The sequence below is a fragment of the Sycon ciliatum genome, chromosome 4 (genome assembly GCF_964019385.1).
Source record: "Sycon ciliatum chromosome 4, ocSycCili1.1, whole genome shotgun sequence".
Lineage (NCBI taxonomy): Eukaryota > Metazoa > Porifera > Calcarea > Leucosolenida > Sycettidae > Sycon > Sycon ciliatum.
This window is the reverse complement of record NC_088646.1, coordinates 9,128,891-9,150,571: the sequence shown is the minus strand read 5'-3', so window position 1 is coordinate 9,150,571 and position 21,681 is coordinate 9,128,891. Positions and strand designations below refer to the sequence as shown.

Sequence of the window (21,681 nt, the reverse complement as noted above, 5' to 3'; positions counted from 1 at the left end):
TAGTACAATGTAGTTGGCATACTTATGCATGATGCATGTACACTCACACTCATTCATCGCTTATTTCGATGCGACCTAGGAACATTCTCAGTCTTCTTAATTCTCCGCTGTAATGGTGGTGCAGTAGAAGACCTGCTAACATAGTCGTGGTCCGTTATTTGTAGCTATGTTTTCCAGCCAATCCCGACGTGAAGACGTAGTGCTCTTTAGACGTATGCTGATGACGGTGGTCAGTATATTATGCACACTAGTTTTCCAGGTAACACCAGTGCGGACATTCAGCTGGGATGATCCTCCGGGACCGCAGTTTACAGCGGAGCAGAAACAAGAGCAAATCCAGAAGGGAAAGAGCGTTGTGGCGGACGTTATGGACAGTTTCGTGAAGAATGCCAGCAGTCACATCATTGCACCGGGTAACTATCGATGGTTACTACCAGATGGTCCCACCACATTCCAGGTCTCGTTCCAGAACATGACTCGGCCTGCTGATAACCCATTCACCATCGTTGCCACGGGCGTGACTTTCTGGATTTCACCGATGGCGCCAACCCAGACCCTACATGCTAGCTTTGGCGTGCAATTCCTCAACTGCTCACATATTCATGTTGTAGGTCTGACGTTGGATGGAGATCCTAGGGGCGTCATCGAGGGGAAAGTTGTGCAAGTAGACATTGAACAGAACAGGATACGGCTATCTCTAACCAATGGCTCCTACCCGTTTCAGCCATTCATCGCCGATCCCGCGGCACACAATTTTCTCCGCTTTCTGCCATACAAGTTCAACGGCGATTTCATGGGACCCCTGTACGCCTTTCAGCATCTTGATGACATCTATTTCAGTCATTTGAGTGAGCTGGACTCGCACGGAATGTTCTGGGCGACGCTACGGACCCCTCGCCTTCTCACTATCACAAACACGACCCGGTGGAAGGCTGCGTATGGTAACTGGGGCGTCATCGAGCCAAACGACGGCATTAGCATTCTAGTGACTCGTGCAAAGGTTCTTGAGCTAGAGAATTCCGCGGCAATGGTGTTCGATGGCCTGACGAACTATATGGCCAAGGGATCGCTTCACTTGACTGTAGGTGACGGGGGGCACTCGTTTCAGAACACGCTTTTCTCACGCCGGCCCAGCACCAATCAACTGTACGGCGGTGATGGTGTGATGGTGAACGCTGTTCGGCGTGGTCCGGTATTCGACAACTTCACGGTGGTGACTTCCAGCGATGACATCATCAACTTCCACAGCTACTGGGGATACGTTAATAGCGTTCACGACGATGTTGTCGTCTTCGAGCGATCCTCGTTTAACCTTCGGTCCACTGCTGTGCTCCGACCAGGAGACGAAGCAGTATTTTACAACAACAAAACATTCGAGAAGCTTGGCACACTTGTATTCGAGGAGAGGCTGGACGTCAACATAATTCGTTTCAATGACTCCACAGCAGCATTCGCCAACTCAATCGCTTTCTTTCCACAATGGGCGTGTGAGAATTGGGCAATGAGAAACTCCAAATTTCTAGATTGCTACCAGCGGGTCTTGATCCAAGCTGGTTCCGGTGAGTTCGTCAACAACCGAATGGAAGGCGTCGGTTCGGCCATCGTGATACGTAGCACGCCAGCTTCCCACAACGAAGGCGGAGTCCCCGGCAATATCCTGATAGCTAACAACACAATCGTGGATACAGCCACAGCTCCATACCGGGATCGAACCATGTCTTCACCTATTCACATCGGTGTTATGTACGAGCCTAAACTACCCATCTACGACCGTATCCACATCATCAACAACACCATCATACGGCCCGGTGACACTGGTATCAACATGTGGACAGCTTCTCGGTCACTGATAATCGGTAACAGCATTGTTGATCCACACTACATCACGTCTATCGCGGACCCCAACGACGGTCACGCTCAAGGTATCTTTGTTGCCATGAGCCAGGGTATTACTGTCAGCGGTAACAACATACATGACTCCCATCATGTGTGCATTGCAGACAACAGAACTGGTAGCGCTGTTCTTGGACTAGGAGAAAACAATGCTAACATTACATTCAATGGCAAACATGTTTGTTGCTGACAGTGCCAATGGCCCACTAAAGTACAATGTCATGTACATAGATAGCATAACATTACAATCAAGTACAATGCAACCCATCGTTTTAAAACACGATCGGCGCCAACGATTTTCCCCTTGTTTATATCAGAATTTTGTGTCTGCTGTCCAGTGTGAGGCACGGCACTGGTATTCTGGTCTGCATTTTCCTTTGTATTCACCCACATATTGTCGAAGGCGTGTTCGTTTTACGTGGGTTTTAATGTAGACTGTATTATTTTGGTAATCAAGTCTGACGTTTGCGGTAGCTGCCTTGCAACGACATGACTGGAGTCTTTGTGCCAGACACAACGGTACAATCTTGTAGATTTACATGTTGTAAACACAAATTTCTTTTTTACAGGAGATACCCACACAGGCTGTGAGTCAAACCTGGTAAAGTAACAGTTACAGTAAAAGAAAGAAAGCAAAAACCTGGTAGAAATCACATGGAAACGAGTTATGAAGCAACTATCCACGACTGCAACAAGATAATAAGCAGCCAGAAAGTGCGATAGGGCACAAAACTGACATGTTACTGAGACATTCAACGACCTGAGGCCTAGCTCTCACACACCTCCAGTGCGTAAACCAACGTTGTGACGTCGTGTGAAACTATTAAATTTTGTTATCGTAGTCAACTCGTCCACAATACTATGATGAGTACCGTTAGATATTGGCTTCCGGTTTTGCACAATTCGTTTTCGCAAAGATTCTCCCTTACCTTATCTCTGATATTGCTGACCCACCCAAGTTGGATGGTGTGTTGCTTTGCTGCTTCGAATTGTAGTTAGACCGCATTGTCATGTTATTAAACTGGTCCCGTCATGGTCCTGTACCAATCGGCATTCTTTGTTGCCGTGGGACTTAGCTTGTGCACATTTTCGCTGCGCTCACCTTCCCCTTATTGGTCCTACCATAACCTTGAACCTTTCAAGCTGGAAGGCTGTTGGTTTGCGCACTGGAGGTGCGTGAGAGCTAGGTCTCAGGTCGTTGAATGTCTCAGTAACATGTCAGTTTCGTGCCCTGTTATCGCACTTTCTGGCTGCGTATTGTCTTGTTACAGTCGTGGATAGTTGCTTCATACCTCGTTTCCATGTGGTTTCTTCTATTTTAATTATACTCATTGGTTCAGTATCCGAGTTAAAAACCTGGTAGTTGATAGTACAACAGGAAGAAAAGGTAAAATGGCTGAGAACACAGTCTAATGCCGAGCCAGACGAGCCTCGGCCTGGACGAGGTCGACAGGCGCTAGGTCGAAGTGACGACGACGACGAGCGGAGCGTGATCCTCGGACACACCGGCTGGCAGACCTAGTAAGAGAGAAAGCCGAGCAGCAACGCATTCAACAAGTGACATACAAAAGTGCATGCAGGTGAACCTCAAGTCAGTCGACTTCCTTGATACCATGATGAACGTAAACACCGGCAAGTATCGACGGTGAGGGGAGCTCAACGGCCGACGACTATACCACCAGTCCAATTAACCACCCACCGTTGATCATCCCAAACTTGCCCTTTTCCATCAGTCGCCCACTAGCCGACATTTCAGCGGCTCGGGCGGCATTCCAGGAGTAGGGACGCATCCACGTGACATCACCAACCTCGTCTACAGGGAGCACCGTCCTTCTCACGACAGTGTCATGGTGGTGACAGCAACTGATGTCAGCTGACGAGCTGAGAGAAGGACGCCATGGGTAGAAGCTGGAGAAATAAGAAAGGAGTAGAAAAAAGAAGAAAAAAGAGCAAACACAACAGAAAAATGATGGAAAATGCTACAAGGTTAAAAGGACTACTAGTATCAAGAGCTTTTCTGCTTTGTTGGTGAATTTTGCCCGTAAAAGAGGCCTTGTGGCTTGTGCTAGGAGGGGAAAATACTACAGTGTAAAAGACTACACGAAGAGACAGTGTAGGTCATGGTATTAGATAAACCTTGTTTTAGTTCACACATGTTGGTGGTTTGACAGCATGAAACAAGGTGGAGGACACCGCGTTGGGAAACAGTGACGTTTCTACAACCATCCACGCCCACGGTTGGTAGAGCCCCGGTCCGTTGGGACCATCTGAGTCTATAACAAAAACTCCCCTAGCATAATTGATGAGGGTCTGACAGGATTTAACACACATACGGTTCAGATGGTCCCAACGGATCTGGACTCTACCAACCGTGGATGGTTGTAGAAAGGTCACTGTTTCCGAACACGGTGTCCTCCACCTTGTTTCATGCTGTCAAACCAACAACAAGTGTAGGTCATGTACAGCAGATAGATCTACTTGAAGTACATGTACCATTAGGCCATGGTAAAAAATAAAGTTGATTCTCAGGTCATGAGCCTGTGAAAATCGGTGCGAGCGAGCGATTTTTTATTTTAATTCCCACAATTTTTTTATTTCCAAAGATAGGGTCACACATGTGTACGTCACAGGTTCATATTTAATTTATAATTATTTTATTATTCAGGCCAGGGAGTAGAAAAATACCGGTATTTTACTACTCCCGGATTCATGCCTTTCGCATTGACCGTTTTCATGCACGCATATGCATGCATAGAAATAAAAAAAATCGTCGGTGCGCCACCAAAAATCGATGCGCGCGTACTTGAGAATCAAAGATATTTTTTACCATGGCCTTACCTACATTTTTTTTCGGGGTAACGGCCTCTTTTACGGGCAAGATAAAGTCATGTAGATGTGAAAAACTAGAGATACATGTACATAATAATTATTAATATTATGTACCATGAAAAGTAAAAATTTAATATATTAAATTAAAAAAAAACTCCAAGGAATCCCCCCCCTAATGCCCTAGGCCCTATCTACCATGATCTACACTACAGACCTGCAGACTACAGTACAGACTCAGTACATTTTTACCAGGGAGTCGTAAGACCCCTGATTTTTACAGTACTAACTACATTATAGCAATAAAAACTGCTTTATGGCAGTTTTCTAAAAAAAAGTTATTGTGTTCTAGTCCATGGACCCCGTCTAAAAAGTAAGAAATTAACGAAATGTGATAGCCGAAAATTAAAATTTCACACAAAACCTCACAATAATCACAACAGTTGAAATGCTGCTTTCAACACTAAACTTGTACTGCACCAACAATTGGCAACATGCATGTCATGTATGCATAGGAAAGAGGATCACGAGGGGAAAAGGTCTTCTACATGTAGCTTTTCATTCTGTGTGTGATTATTGTGAGGTTTTGTGTGAAATTTTAATTTTCGGCTATCACATTTCGTTAATTTCTTACTTTTTAGACGGGGTCCATGGACTAGAACACAATAACTTTTTTTAGAAAACTGCCATAAAGCAGTTTTTATTGCTATAATTTCTTTTGTTTTTTCTGTCACCAATCAATGGAATGCCCTTTAGTAAATGATGGCCTTCACATCATATCAATACCGTATTATACGCATTGAGGTGCAAGTCTTTTCTTGCAGAAAATGGCACTAGGCGAGCATGTTCTTCTGCGGGGAAACATGTGAGTAGTGATGGACCGTGGTGATACTTTTTTTTATACGGAGGTCATTCTGTGCATGTTGCTGTTGCAGAATTTCATGACTCTGTCATAAAATTGTCTTGCCTTTCAGATATTTCAGATTTCCCCACCCTGGATCAGATTTATTTGAGAAATGTAACCAGGTGCGTGTCGCAGATGTTTTTGTTGATTCTGTGTTTATAATGGTTTATAATCATGGGTTATCGTGATAAGGTCATCCTGCATCATATTGCACTGAAATCGTAATCCTGTTGATGTCGATACAACTTTTGGAAGTAGTTCAATGACTTCAAACTGTTAGTCCACGATTTTCTAAAACAACACAGCAAAGGAGGAACAATAAACATGTATTAAAATGTAAACAAATACATTGCCGAGTCCGACACCTCGTTCCAACAACTACACTGATCCTGAGGATAAAAGGGGCAAGGCTATGCTTGGAGGTACTGAGAGATAAACAAGGCACTCCATAAATAATAAAATCTTACACATATTTTGGTGAGTATGAATGATATCCAGTTGAACCTCTTTAGGACGAACACCAAGGGACCGATGGTATTTATTCTGTGAGTTTGTCTTAACCTATTTTATATATATAACCAGTGAATACAATTATTTCTCCAATAGACATACGAATAGATTTCTTCTACAGCGAAAGATTCTAAGCCACACCAACTCATTGACTAGTCTCGTATGAAACAAATGAGTCACTAGAGAGGTTCTGCAAAACGAAAATGCGTACAAACTTTCGTTCTACGTCATGAAGTGCGAAACCTCGCACGAACTTTGGACGCGAAACTTGCAGGGAACACGAAATGAACTGTCGTAGGAAATTTCGTGAGATCGGATCATGGCGTACGTGCACTTGGCCCGCGCAATCTACGAAAATGTGCAGAACGCAAAGTTCGTGCAAAAATTTGTACACACTTTCGCAAGGACTGTCGCGAAACTTCGTTCGAATTTTTGTTTTGCAGAACCTCTCCACTGAACGTTTCTTTAGCAACATGACGGCAACTGAAACAGCAATAGAGAAAGTACGATACATGTACAGCACATTCTTGCAGGTACTACAAACAGATTGCAGATCGTAATTCTTGCTTTGGCGGCACGAAACTTTATTTGGAGCAGTGCAATCTCGGCGGTACTCACAAATAATAAATCAAACAGCCCCAGACTCGAGTAAACAAATCCAATCACACAAGTACGAGATCTTCACGAGACGAAACTGCACCCATTGGCTTGTTTCGTATGAAGCAAACAAGTTTACTGAACCTCTCCACAATGGAGATTTTCCCTGATACCGTATGCGAATTTATTTTGCAAACTCAGTCAATGGGTCCTTGAATCTTTCCCTCCAGATTGGGAACTGCCAACGATAGTATGCCACTGACCAGTGCCTTACTTGTAACGTACCAGTGTACAATGAATATGAGTATTTCGACAACACATCTAACATGAGCCTTACCGTCAAGAAGGTGAACTCGCGTTCTTCGCACACTGTAGACAAGGGCAAAGAGATAAAAATGGATCTAAATCCGAATAAAATCAGCACACGTTTCCGCAAATGAAAGGGTGAGCATAAGCAAATGAATCGAAGGAAACAGGTCAACTCAGAGATCACCTGTCATCGAGTATTCCGTAAAAGGAGGCCTCGGCAGCGGAAAAGCTAAATTTAGAAAGGAGATCCTGTCAGCTTTTCCATTATTTATTGCATTCCGCCCAAAATCAGCACACTTTTCGTAAATGAAAGAGTCAACACAAGCAAATGAATCAAAGGGAACTGGTCAACTCACCTGTCATTGAGTAATATTCCGCGAAAGGAGGTCTCAGCAGCACCGAAACGAAATAAGCCAGGCCAGGAGACGAAATATCCGAAACAGCTCATGCAAGAAGCAGTTCCAAAGAAGGAAGTTCCTCGCGCATGCACATCCGAACACGGACTTCAATAGACCGATCCCCTTATTATACTGGGTTCGAGCACGGGGGCAACCTCACTCGCGATCGAGCTAGTTTTTGAACGTGACAGCATCTTTGACAGTGTGTTTCAGGTTTGTTTTGGAATGTCTTCTGCTTAGTTCAAGTAGTTTGCGATGGCTTCGAGCGGTGCTAAACCTCCTGCTGGTAGGAGCAGAGTCTCCGAGAGAGACATGGACTGTGATGCCGCTGCAGGATTTTTTCAAGGCGCGGGAGGGAACGATCTCGGGCCACAAACAGGAGTTACTCCAGAGGTGAGTTTTTTTGGTGTTGAAATATTCGAATCGCGAATCGTGTTGTGAGATTTATTTTGTGCCTAGGCTACAGCAGACCATATTTCTTTCTCCTTGCGATCGGTGCTGAAGATAATAGTAACCTTTTTCTGGTCTGTCTTTTTCCTCTCCAGAGCCATCTTCTATGAAGGTAACCGTGGTGCTGCCAAGTCACCAAGTCGCGATCAGCAGCCCTGAAGTGGAAAAATCGATTTTCCAACGATCTGGTTGGACATCAGCCACTAAAGTACTCAGTCTGATTTGCCTGTAGTGACAACAGCAGCCATCCTTGGACACCTTGCAAAGACAGGAAAAGCCACTGGTGGAAGGGACTGCTTTGAGGTGACGATAGCAGTGCAGTGGTGATCGCTGTTTTGTCAAGTCGAAGGGCTAGCCAACCCAGAGGAAGCATAAAAAAACGATGAGCAGTGCGTGTTATTTGTTGAGCGTGAAGAGCTAGAGGAGGACAGTGCAAACACATGGACGGAGTGGATGGTGTTTGAAGAACAGTGTGCTGTGTGCCGGCTGGTGGTGAAGGTGGTCTTTGTCAGCATGTATTCGTGCTGCTTCTTGTGCTGGAACACTTCTCGCCCAGGAAGGCAGATTGCGTGCTCCCTGGCCCTCAGTTGGCTATGGGGCATTTGTTCCAGGAGCATTACCCCAGAGCCAATGATGAGTCGTACCTTTGAAAAGTCGAAGCTTGCTGTTAATCGCAAGCGTAGCGCAGTGGATTTCTCCCTCTTCGAAGCACGAGGGCCAAAGCTTGCCGCTGTCTGCAGCAAAGTGTGTGTGCGGTTCTTTCGAACCTATGAATATACCCCCTGCACGTTCAGAGTGAACTATTTTCTAGTATATTTAACATCCTCAACCCGCCACCACCATGCGCTCTTGGCCGAACTAATGCACGAAGCATAAACACACCAGCACAGCAAGGACACTTCCGTTGACAGATATTGTTTACGCCTCTAGACCGCTGTTTCTTTTCTTCGAGCTCATCGTTAGAGGAGGATAGTAGCAGGATACTAATGATGATATAATAGAAGATGATAGACGGTTTATGGTCCGATATTGATGATTGAAGATCTAAGAAAGCAATGACAGTGATTGCGAAATGGATAATATTATCATGATTATATGCCAGTCTGGTAATGCGTTGTACTTGTGGACAGTATTGAAATCATCACTGCATTCGATCCAAATATTGGTATACCTTTGGTTTCAGTATTGGAAAAAAAGAGTAAGAGAACCTGGTTGATTTGGTTGCATCTGCGACTGGCTACCGGGTGTTGTGATCAGCAATGTTACCATGGGAGAAAATAAGAGCGCAAGGATCTGTTGGGTCTTTTTGTGCCGGTGCGAGAACCCTAAGTGCATGGCAAAATAGAACTGTTTCATGCACAATGCAGAATGTCTTGCGGTACATGGCATTGATGACTGAACATCTCGCCAGCTCGCCCAAATGGGGATCATGCCCAAACGGAGGAACAAGACATCTTTCCAGCTCAGCTAGCTATATAGCATATACCGTGAAACGGATGATTAACTTGTGCCTCGCATGACAGCTTCTGTCCCATTCGGCCCAGGCTTAGACACATCAATGCCAATAGCAGCTGATCCTCCATTACATGCTCATTGGCGATTTACGGCCACCTCCAACTGTATCCGCCGTCCCTCAGCTTCCGTCTTCGCAGATCTGGCTCGGCGCAGTACATTTTCTCGGCTAGGCTCAAAGAAGTCCCACAGAGCGGTCCAAACACCTGAAGGCAAACCAGTCAGAAACTGGCGCGGCTCAGAGTCTTTCTTCATGTTATTGTACGTAAGCTGTTTTTCGGCTTTCTTCACCCCATCGTCCAACTGCTCCACGAGACGCTGTACACGAGCTCTACTTGCTGCCAACTCCTGATGCAGATGCTGCACTTCCATTACAGGACCAAACTGCACTAAGCCAGGTTCCTTTCCAACTCAAAATGCCGTTGCCTCTCAGCAAAATACTGGTTTGCGAGCATGGGGAGCTCGTGATGCAGACGCTGCACTTCCATGACCGAACTGCACTAGGCTCAGCAAATACTGTTTTGCGAGCATAGGGAGCAGAGCGTCCAGACTCCACTCTCTTGCGAAAAGCAAACCTGGTACCGTAGGACAGCTGTTTGGTTTCCTGGACTCATCCTGCCCTTGTAGAGCTGGGCAAAACGATTTCGACTTCGGAATCGAAATGATCGCTGCATCTCAAATATTCAGAGTGACCCTAAAACTACGTCCTTCCTCACGGGGAATAGCCTGGATCCGCTTGCTCCAGGCCGCTGTGGCTCCACACGACCAAAGGAGTGAAATGACTTGCTTGCTTCGTCCTCCTGTTCTGACAGTGAGGAACGCAGCAATGATCCTGAGAAGGCATCCTGAAGTCGTAAAAAGGAAGACGTCTAAACAAAAACAAAACAGCTCAAATCAAAAGTCCTTGTGGCATTTTTTGTAGACAGGCTTGCACTGCGTGTAGATTTCGCGTGCTCTGCACTTCGCATGCGAGAAGTCACGCAAAGCCGAGGTGAGGTTGGTCGCGTGTGTGCAGCAGGATCCCACGCGACTGCGGAGTTGCCCCCTTGCTCGAACCCAGACAATAATAAGGGGATCGGTCTATTCACTGCAACACAATGTCTGCCGGCTGCCGTGCACGTGCACAGCACGCAGCTACCACCCGTTGGTAGATCTAATACCGAGCACCTTACGTAGAGACTTACGTAGCCTAAGTGAAATACCGAGCACCTTACGTAGAAACTTACGTAGCATAGCGATGTCGTTTTTCGTGCCATGTGAACACAATAATAGAAAAGCTGACAGGATCGCTTTTCTAAATGACATTGTACTAAGTAGATCTACTATGTACATGTAGATCTAGCGCTAGCATGATGGTTTTTGTTTGAAATGTTTTTACCTGCTGTCATCTCAGCTAGCTCCGCATGCAGTGGGTTCGCAATGACTATTCAGACCGGGAACTAGTATTTCTGTATCATTGCCTCTGTCCCGCCAGGACTGCACCCCTGGGCCTGGCATGGACATTCTGGTAGATATAGGATGGAAGAAAGCGAACTTGTGGATAATTGCTTGCGCAAACTGCATGCACATCTGAGCAAAATAAACCAAGATTTCTGCAACGCCCCAGCAGTTGCTGCGTCCGGATCCGATCCCGGAAGACCTATCACACTGCAAGTTATTAGCGAGCGTGATGCTCTACGCTTGACTTTCCCGAGACGGCATGGACAGTCGCATCCACTCGGAACCCAGAAGTCGAGCAGTGCCGTCACAGTATTTTCTGAAAAGAGAGACAATGTGGAAGGAGGAGAAGAGATTTTCACGGAGAATATGGGGACGTTCCTCTTTCCTACCGATAGCCCGCACGCTACAGACACCTGCTTAGTTCTTGGATCTGCAGGTCAAGGGAAAACTACATTGTGTAGGCAAGTGATAAGGGACATCATGGAGGGACCAGTAAGACCAACGAGTATCATCTTCTACATAGACTGCTCTGATGTGCATCGTATCATGACAATGGATTTGCGGATTTTGCTTGGACTGAATCATCCGGATTTAGGATTTGGCAGCGAGGAGCAGGATCTTACTCTACACCACCTGTCTGTTTCCGCACAGAAAGGACAACGGCAATTTGGCGATGTTTTGGTGGTATTTGATGGCATTGAAAAAGCACCTGCGGATGCATTTGGTCTTGCGTTTTCTTTGTTGATCAGACATCCTGACTGTGAATTGGGTGTTAATAAACTTAATATCCTGGTCACTGCATGTCCATGCGCGCCATTGTATGACTTTGTCCCAATGCTCAAGCAGCGCTACCGTCTCCGTCGGCTGACAGATAATCAGCTGAGAGAGGCTTGCTATCTGCAGCTCGGCACTGAACGTGGAAAGCAGTGTATGAAACAGCTCTTACAGCTTGCTCTTTTACCATTGAAAGAAGCAATCTGTGAGTCTCTGTCTCTACGATCTTTCGTCTTTTCAGAATTCTCTCTGACAAGCTCTGTCTTATCCAGTTTCGCCGTTTTCTTCAACCAACATCTCTGCTCGGCAGTGGATCGTCTTGAGGAAGCTTGCGGTAAGAAGTTTGGCAACCTGTGTCTCACTGAGATTATGTTCAGCCATATGTTCGGCGGCCGGATGTTTGCAACCGGGGATGTTATCAGCGTTCAGACGGCCCTGCTCTACAATGTTGAAGCCGCTGTGTGCGAGGATGATCCCGACGGTGATTTGAGCGCTATGAATGCCATGGATTTCGTGTCTGCCATGCAAACCCTGTCCGTGTTATGCTTGGAGAAATACCCCAGTGACGTGGCAGTGTTTTCCTCGACACTGCTCTCGGAACAACAACGGTTTCTATGTAAGAAAGTTGGGTTGATTGTAGATAGTTTGTCCCCGATGCTTATGGCTATCGCGAATCCGATGGTGCAAGAGTGGCTGGCATCCAAAGCCGTCGCTACATCCCATCATTTGCCCGTTCTTATTTCTGCCATAAGCACCAGCAAAAGACTAGGCAGCACCTTTTGGAGGCTTGTATTCGGAGCATTGAAGCCTGTCGATCTCGAGACGGCCATGGTGGCAGTTCAACGCACGGTTACTAACGCTTGTGACCGCGAGAGCAGGAATGTGCAGTTGTCACTCATGCACGGCCTGCTGGAGAATGTACGGACCTTCCTGGCAGATCCACGTACTGTTGTCGGCAACCGAGACCGCAACAACGTTGTCGACGTTGGTGCATACGTATCAATAGCCAACATGCTATCAGCGAATGGCGTTGACATGGAAGGAGTGAACATTGATCCAGAAGATATCATGGCCCTTTTCACAGTTCTGCAGTTTGCTGATCACGTGACAGCTCTGAATGTCTCCCGCTGTAACTTGTCCAGCGCACATTCACGAGTGCTGAAACAAGTTCTGGACAAGTCAGTAGAAGTGAATCTATCCGGAAATCGTCTCAGTGGAGTGCTCCTGGAAAACATTGGCACCGCGCTTTCCACATCGACACAGCCATATCCACAGATTGTGAGTATGAGAGAGTCATCACTTACCGGCGGTGCAAAAGACGGTGCTGCGCTTGCCAAGTGTGTAGAGCACTGCAGTGTTACAGAGCTATCCTTGACAGGCTCTGGGCTGGGCAATGTCGGACTGGCGTCCTTCGTTGCCAGTCTAACACCATGCGACCATCTCACCAGTCTCTCCCTTGCAAACTGCAATCTTCAGTCCAGTTGTGGCTCCAACCTAGCCACACTTCTTGCCAAGTTGCCATGTTTGGAATCACTTTGGCTGCATGATAATGCCTTGTGTGACGAGGACGTCACTTGTATGCTGACAGCACTCGCCCATCATTCTGCTATTCAGAATCTATTCCTGGAAAACAACCAGCTCACCAACAATCTGGCAGCAGACATCATTGACTGTTTCGAATCAAGACGCAATAGTTCGGCGGACATCACTGATGAACACGACGGCATGGCATGCGATGCAATCATGGCCGAGTCTATGATCTACCTGAATGGAAATGACGTCACTGTCCACCTGCTCGACCAACTTGCTGCCTCTGGTTACTGTGGTGATGACAGCGTTGACATTGGTAGCCATTTATTCACCAGAACATTGATTCACGTCGTCTCGGCTCAGCAACTAGTTGAGGAGCACGATGGTGAGCTACAGGGTATGATGCACGACTTTACCATGTCTTCTCTTGGACACATCCTCAGCAGCAGCAACAGCAGCAGCGGCGGCACGGACATAACAACTCTGGATATTGACGGCTGCGGAATTACCAACAATGGTGTTATGGCGATTTCTTCAGCTGGCCTTTCGGCAAACACTACTCTGTCGTACATCAGTGTGTATGGCAACAAGATACAGAGTTTGGGTGCCGCTCTGTTGCTACAAGCACTGTCACCGCCAACACGTGTATCGGCAACACTGCGGGCATTGGATCTGGGATGCAATCCCATCTTCAAAGAACCCACCGGTAATGCATCGTATCACCTGTTACTGGAAGCATTGGCTCTCTGTCGACAGCTGCGCTTCTTGTCCCTCAGCGACACAGGCATGACGGATGAGATCGGCATCGCCATTCTGCAATGCTTCAAGACGCACGCACACATTGGCTGGCTGGATATGTCCTGCAACAGGCTTGGCGACGGCGCAATGCATGCGCTAGCTGATGCCAAGGACGTCAACAGCAGCTTAAAGCTGATCGCTTTGGAGAACAACCATATCAGTGACGCTGGCCTCGAGTGTCTTATCGTATCGGACAACATCATGGCTATGGATGGAGTGCACCTGTACGCTAATGTTTGCTCAACTAATGCCGCGGCTATGCCACCGCCGTTATTCAACACCCAATTGCCGTACAATACTTCCACCATTCTCCAGTTCGTTTGCCAGTCATGTGATCCAATTGCTCATCCATAGCCGCTGCAGTGCAGCGTGTATACGTGAGTTGAGCAGGAAATGGAATGAAGGATTGAAATTCTTGAGTCATTAGTCTAAGACATTGAGAAACAGTATAGCATGTGCTACAGTGCTTGCGACGACGAGCATGGTTATGCCAATGAAGGCATCATGATGGCAATGGAGAGCACAGTACCCCAGCAAAGAGGATAGGCTGACGGCAAAGAATACAAAATAATTCCACGAACAGCACAGTCTGCCAATAGTGTTCAGCAGATCTTGCCAATTATGTGACTTGCCACCCGCGCTGCTTGAACTATCACAGAGTTATTTTCTTTGACTGTAACACTTCTTGTATTGACTACTTTCCAGCCTGTATTGGATTGATGTGGGACTCAACGCCACCGTTGATACTTATACAGTGTACCAATATGACCGGCCTGCGGGCATGGTGTAGATGCCACTCTGCCACATTTCCTTTACATTAAATTTTGATTGACTATCGGATCTGCCATAGCTACTATGCTCTTTACAGTCTTCCATTCTACCTTATGCAATGTAGATGGTGACACAACTGCAACAAGAAATGGTCTTAGATACAGCCTGCGAGCAGGTATTTGCAAAATAAAATTTATAAACCCTTTCCTGATGACATCGATGCAGCTAATGGGATCAAGTTTCGGTCTTTGACCACTTTGCTGGTGGGCTAATCTACTCACCTCCCGCCGCTCCAGGAGCTGCATCTGCGCCTTTGATCTTTGCATGGTGGTGCATGGCGGCGTTTCTACGGCTGCTGAAAACTCAGTCTAACTGAGTCACATGTGAACCGTGACATTTTCCTTTTCTTTTCTGATGATAATAATCTTCCTCGTAATGACCATTTGTGCTTTTCAAATTCTTTTTTCTCTTCTTCCGTGGCTGGTCTCACTCTCTCCTCATTTCAATTGGCTGTCTTGACATGCTACGAGGTGCAGAAGTAAATAATAATAATAATGATGATAATCTGAGCAATGTCAAAAATTAATTTGGACTTCACGGAGAGTTTCAAGTGTTGAGTTTCGGTGAGAAAAGAGCAGTATGAGGCATGTGGCCTCTAATTTCCTAAAAATAGCATGAATAAAACTAATTGTGCACTCATAACCATGTATAAAACAATAATTACTAAAAAGAAAAAAATCCAGAACGTTTTCTCGTGACTATCATCAGTAGAACATCGTCACATGATAAGAATCACCAAAACAACCAGTTATATGGCTAGACTAATGATAGTAGAGAGGTTATGATGCACGTTTCTTTCGACGTGACGCGCAATTAAATTTCACGTCAAATTTGGCGTAAAACTCCAAATTTCGACGTGAGCTGCAGGTCACTCGCGTTGTTTTTTGACGCGCGAGCCAAATAACGCAAGCTGAACTTTCGCGTCACGTCAGAAATAACGTGCATCCTCTCTAGTCACGAGAAATCATTCTGGAATTCTTTTCATTTTAATTCTTGTTTTAACTCGGATACTGAGCCAATAAATATTTAAAATAGAAGGAACGACATGGAAACGGGTTGTGAAGCAAAGCAACTATCCACGACTGTAACAAGATACATGTAATAAGCAGTCAGAAAGTGCGATAACAGGGCACACAACTGACATGTATTGTTACTGAGCCACTAAACGACCTGAGACCTAACGGTTACCATGGTTACATGTAGCTCCCACACACCTCCAGTGCGCAAACCCAACAGCCTTCCAGCTTGGAAGGACCACAATACTGTCATGCATGAGGAGTATTTAGATAACGTGATTGCCACTTATTGGCGTCCGGTTTTGTACAATTCGTTTTCGCAAAGCTTCTCCCTTTCTTAATCTCTGATATTGCTGACCCACCCAAGTGTTAGTTGGGTGGTGTGTTGCTTCAAGTGCTGCTTCGAATTGTAGTAGCGCACTTGAGCCGGAGATGTGTGTGGGAGCTAGTAGTAGGTCTCAGGTCGTTGAATGTCTCGGTCACATGTCAGTTGTGTGCCCTGGTTATCAATCAGATCGACGTAGCTATTCCAAACTCTTCGGAACTACTCCACCTCTCCCATCGGATGAGGTTGTGGAGTTTCGAGGTTGTTTCGAGGAGTTTCGTTTTTCTGAAGAGGCCAATAAATAAGGAGAAGAAAAAACCACTCCCCGAAAAGTCAAAGAGTGACGAACGTGCCCTAAGTAACTGGTGACCGTGTCATCATGAGAACAAGGTCTACCTTCATAACTAACCTGTTATTGCTTTGTCCGCAGCGTCGCGTGAATATTTTCTTCATAGTTACTAGTTATGATGGTCTTGTTTGCATGATTGCATGTCTGTTCTCCCCGTGCATTTTAGCACCTGAACCTGTCAGAACATTTTTTTTCTCGTGCATTTCCACCACCTTTTTTTCTAGCTTCTGGATAGCCTGAAGAAATTCGCATCTTGGAGTTGGACAACATAATTATGTCCATAATCTCCTTCGTATGTATCGAAATGGTTACTGAGTATACAAAAACAGATCCAGCCATCATTCCCTACAAGTAGGGGTTAGCGGATTATGCTCGGGAAATGACCAGATTACGCTCTAGCGGATGCTCGCAGCATGCTCTACAAAACAGCCACTTACGCTTTTAAATTAGGTTACGCTTCACCAAAAAGACCAAAAGAACAGATAATCGTCATGAAAAAAGGTCTCAGGCCATTGTCATGATGTGGGCTGGGAGCTTTGCCGTGGAAGTACAAGACAGTAATATGCAAGAGGAATACCAAATTCACAAGCAAACGTTGAACTTTTGGGAGATGTCCTATTGTGGCTGCAAAATATCATTCCAAATCGACAAGAAGCGCTATGATTGTATTCACTATTGTCCTTCAATAGCAGATGTGTATAACAGCCTCATTGGGCATCTGCCCTTGTTTTTCGGATGCCATTTCATGCTCCTTCTCAAAAAGGACCTGATTGTGCTAAAAATTATGACGGCATAATCCGCTTACCCCTACCTACAAGCGTATATGCACCTGAGTCGACCTGACCCCTGCGGTTATTCACTCTCGCTCTGTAGAACCATGTACAGTACATTTACCTTTACATGTACACTCATTGAATGTATCATACGGTCCTCTTACCAGATTGAACACAGTGAATGGGTGGTGTTGGACTCGCATAGGAGTTACCCATGCATGTGATGCTATTCATGGTGTGCTCGACGATTGGGAAGCCGACCAAGGGAAGCCAATGGACATGCATTCAGGATGTCAGGTACAAGATGGTTAACCCCGCATGGTTCAGTTCAGGCACCATCAGACTCCTACGAGAAGTTGCCAAGCTGACCGGTCGCATACCGGTAGCTGAGATTTTGCACTAAAAGCAGACTTGACACGCCCAACGCTATTTCAAATAAGTGTGGACACTGGCAGCATGCAACGGCACCAGATAAGCCTGAGGTAATGGCATCTTCGGCACGTGCATGCCAAACAAGAAGATCAATAAATCACCATACGATGAGTGCAGGGGGAAAGGTTCATCAAAGCATAATAAATGATGTTGGGACCTGGCAGTGGCAAGATTCAAGTTAACGAAATAGTCACACACACATGCCAGTTTCCAAAGCCAATGGGTTCGCTATCATCCGACGAATGTCTCAAGATACGTATAGCCAGAGAGATCCTTGGATTGCTTTGCAACTTCCAGCGGTAGGTCATCAACAGAGCCAGATACTGGAATAGACAATGTGCCTGGAGCTAATCCATCACTGCTTGCTTTGATCACAATGTTTTCAACATCGGCACACTCGCCTGCTTGTACCTTGGCTGGTCCTTGGTCTACATCGATTGCGAGGCACATATCATGATTGTTACTGACACAGTCGACGGTTACTTGGAATATGCCACGGGCATGACCTCCATACACCGGTATGTGATCACTCTTGGCATTCTGATGGCAATAGTTATCTCCATTACCGACAGCAATTAGCCTGCCTGGACCCGAGACAACGCTGAAGGTGATGTTGACAGTTGAGTCGGTGACGACAACACCGTTCGCATCCACCACACTTGCACCCACTAGCGCAGCATCGTGCCCATCGAGAACGAGTTTGGTGCCAGTGCCTGTTGTCGGAGATGGTGCATCGAGTGTCAACTGCACTGTATGAGCTTCCTTGGCGGCAATGAGAGCATGGCTGGATGTGACCTTGCCGCTTGCATCCCTGCCTACAGCCGTGACGTTGCTGGCTGTAACCATACTTCCACCGCCTACCCAGTTCTCATCTGCACCAGTACATCTGCTCAGATCCACATTGCCAATCCAGCATCCATTCTCTTTCTCCGCATACTGCCACACGGTACATGTCTCCTTCGCAGCACAGCAAGCCGCTTCACAGTCGGATGCTGAATTGGCCTTGGAGTGATTGAGGCCTATGCACTGTACTCCTGTGAGATTGTGTGTGTAGTTACAAGTAGCCGGTGTGCTGGTTGTCATGTTGAATATCATGGCTTCGCCGGTGTTTGTATTCTCCTGGTGGCCGGTCGACTTGCCGTCCACAAACACCTCCACCGACGCACCCGACGAGAACACCGCGACTGTATTACCAATCTGAGTCAGTAGGTCCAGTATGCGTGTCATGTCCACAGCGGGGTATAGAGGTCGACCAGGATCATCCATGGGTATCATAGCCAACCAGTTTAGGACATACCAGTATGCATGAGGCTTGGGGAAGCCGGCCAGGTCAAAGTTGCCAAACGAACAGGACACACGTGGCCAGCCAAAGCTTTCTCCATAGTAGTCAAACAATGTCCATACACCCAGGCTGCCGGCAACGTACGGGAGCAGCCCGGGCGAGTTTTGGTCATGCATGCATGTTGTGGTTGCATCACGACTGAGCCTCTGTGTTTGGCAACTACAACACTCAGACAGGACAGTCGGCACCTCGGGATTCTTCTCATGAAATCCGATGAATGACTCATTGTGTCCATGCGACATACCCTGTATATCAATGCCGTCCGTGCCTCCGTTGGCTGCTGTCGGCCGCTGAGGGTCTAGGGATTTGGCTGTGGCACGGAATGAGAGGCCGGTTTGGTTTGTGACTTGTTGACACTCCACTTCGTTACAGAAACTCCACACAACTATGCTTGGGTGGTTGCGGTGCGACTTAACCATATCGTGCATTTCTCCAACATACTTCATTCCGTAGTCTCTGTTCTCATCCCACACTAGTATGCCTACAGCGTCCAGGAACTCATACAGAACGGGCAGGTACGGATTGTGCGACATTCTCCAGAAGCTACCACCTACTGCCCTTGATGCTTGCGCACGGAAAAGGTGTACACGATCTGGTATTGCCGTGCCAACACCTGTGAAGCTGTTGTGATGTGAGAAGCCACGGAACTTCAGAGCTTTGCCATTCAGAGCAAATCCCGATGCACCACTCCAGCTAGTTTGACGAAATCCAACTGTCAAATTTCTGCTGTCGACAACACTTTCATCACTTGCGTTCACTAACTCTGCTTTCACCGTATACAATGATGGCTCCTGTATCGACCATGGTGTCACCTTGGTAACGGACAGTGTCATGGAAACAATCTGTGGTGTCCCAGGTTGGATAGAGATATGACTGGTGGTGTTTGTGGACATTACTCCACCACTAGGGTCATAGAGAGTGAATGAGACTGTTAGTAACTGACTTGCACTGGAGAACGTCTCCACTTCTACAGATGCATGAGCTGTTCTGGATTGCAGGTCAATTTCTGGTGACACAAATACTCCACTATGTACAAAGTGTGTGTGACCAGTGGCGATGAGATATGTTTTGCGATAGATTCCTCCACCCTCGTACCAATGACCACTACCGAATGATGCATCCACACGCACAGCAATGACATTGACAGCAGCAGTGCCATACTCTAAGCTGGTGATGTTGTCTAGTCGTACTGTGAATCCGGTATATCCACATGTGTGTGTCTGTACATACTGACCATTCACCCAGATCTGAGCTACGTGGAACACACCTTCAAAGTAGATTTCAATGTACGAACCCTGCCAGTCCTGAGGAATATGAAATGATTTGCGATACCAGGACACATTCCTGGATAATTGACCATGGTGAGGGTCAGCAGAATGAACAAAGTCTTGTTCAACGGAGAAGTCATGGGGCACATCAACTATTCTCCAGTCAGAATCGGTGAAGTTCTTGGCAGCAAACTTGTAATCTGTTCGCGGAGGTTTTGCACTCTTTCGCTGTCCACCATGGGGCAGTTTCTGTGGCATGGTTTCGGAGCAGACTGCATTGGCTTGGCCGTGAAAGCAGGCATAGCCCTGTTGCCAAGCCATGCACAGAGGGTCGTACGCACACGAAACCATGCAGTCATAATTCGTGTACCTGTTCGGGTTGTGCTCCATGTTCGAGCAGCCGTATCCAGAAATGTCCGTGAACGTTGTGTCGCCGGGTCCTGGTGCGCCGTCGGGTGCGTGACCGAAACGAAACCTCCAGCCGTAGTCGAAGGTTACGTGTTGTCGTGGTTGTGCTAATGCTGCTGGTGATGACGGCTGCATGTTGTTGGTCTGGTCGGCCACTTTTGAGAACTTGGTGGCAAACGAGTTCGCATGTTTAGTGCTAGCCAGCAGAAGAAGAAGGGTGACAATCACTGCACCCTTACTAGCCTTAGCCCTGGTGAGGTCCCTCACCGCGGCCATACCCCTAGTGTTTCTGTTAGTCCTGATAACCTAGCCGTGTGAACACTACTCACTACTCACTAGCCGCAAACACTGGAGTGCTATTTCCCTAGAACGAAATGCAGGCAGCAGTGTAGATGAAACTAAAGCTTGAATGCATATCCTACCGCTGCTGCTATTTCTTTATAATTGATTGTAAATAATATTAAATTAATAATTTACGACAGTTTAGTTCTAGTGCTGCTAGTGCTAGAGCTAGCATGACTGACACGTGAGACCGGGTGATCTGGAGGCTCGGAACGGGCTGTCTGGAACACGTCTAGTATTACGTACAAATCGTCCTAACTCAGCTCAGAGTCAGAGAGATCCCACCCATGCCACCATACGTAGATCTACCCAATGCGCCAAACTGAGTCTGTAAACTGACATCCATCAGGCCAGGGGCTAGGAGTAGGAGTAGGAGTCGCATTGCCTATATATGCCGACGGTGGATTGAATCACATTTCTTGACAGAATGATGATCGAGCTGACTGGACGATTACTATTAATTTTTAGCCGACGTCTTTCTCGCTCGCATATCTTCTTAGTCTCTGGTCCGAATTACATTTTGTCTCTTTCAGACCTGAGCTAGGCAGAGGAAGAGTCGTGCACATCGAATCGTTAGAGCCACAATGGTGGACAGGGTAATTGTTCTTCCCTTGTACGGGGCTCTCTGCTTACTCCTTTCGACGAATTTGGTCA

General features: G+C 46.6%; 1 protein-coding gene and 1 long non-coding RNA gene across 2 annotated transcripts in view; one reads left to right on the top strand and one right to left on the bottom strand.

Annotated features, from left to right (window-relative positions):
* LOC135814335 (uncharacterized) overlaps positions 1–21,681 on the top strand; it is a 167,749-nt gene that overhangs the window by 134,226 nt on the left and 11,842 nt on the right. The gene's annotated exons all lie outside the window — the stretch shown is intronic.
* On the bottom strand, positions 17,647–21,095 carry LOC135814323 (beta-galactosidase BoGH2A-like). Its single transcript, XM_065327429.1, has one exon. It carries the CDS (start codon positions 20,959–20,961, stop codon positions 17,899–17,901), a length of 3,063 nt encoding a protein of 1,020 aa, XP_065183501.1. The 5' UTR covers positions 20,962–21,095; the 3' UTR covers positions 17,647–17,898.

Excerpts from the sequence above, each read along its gene's own strand:
- LOC135814323 (XM_065327429.1), bottom strand. The coding sequence starts at position 20,961 with ATGGCCGCGGTGAGGGACCTCACCAGGGCTAAGGCTAGTAAGGGTGCA.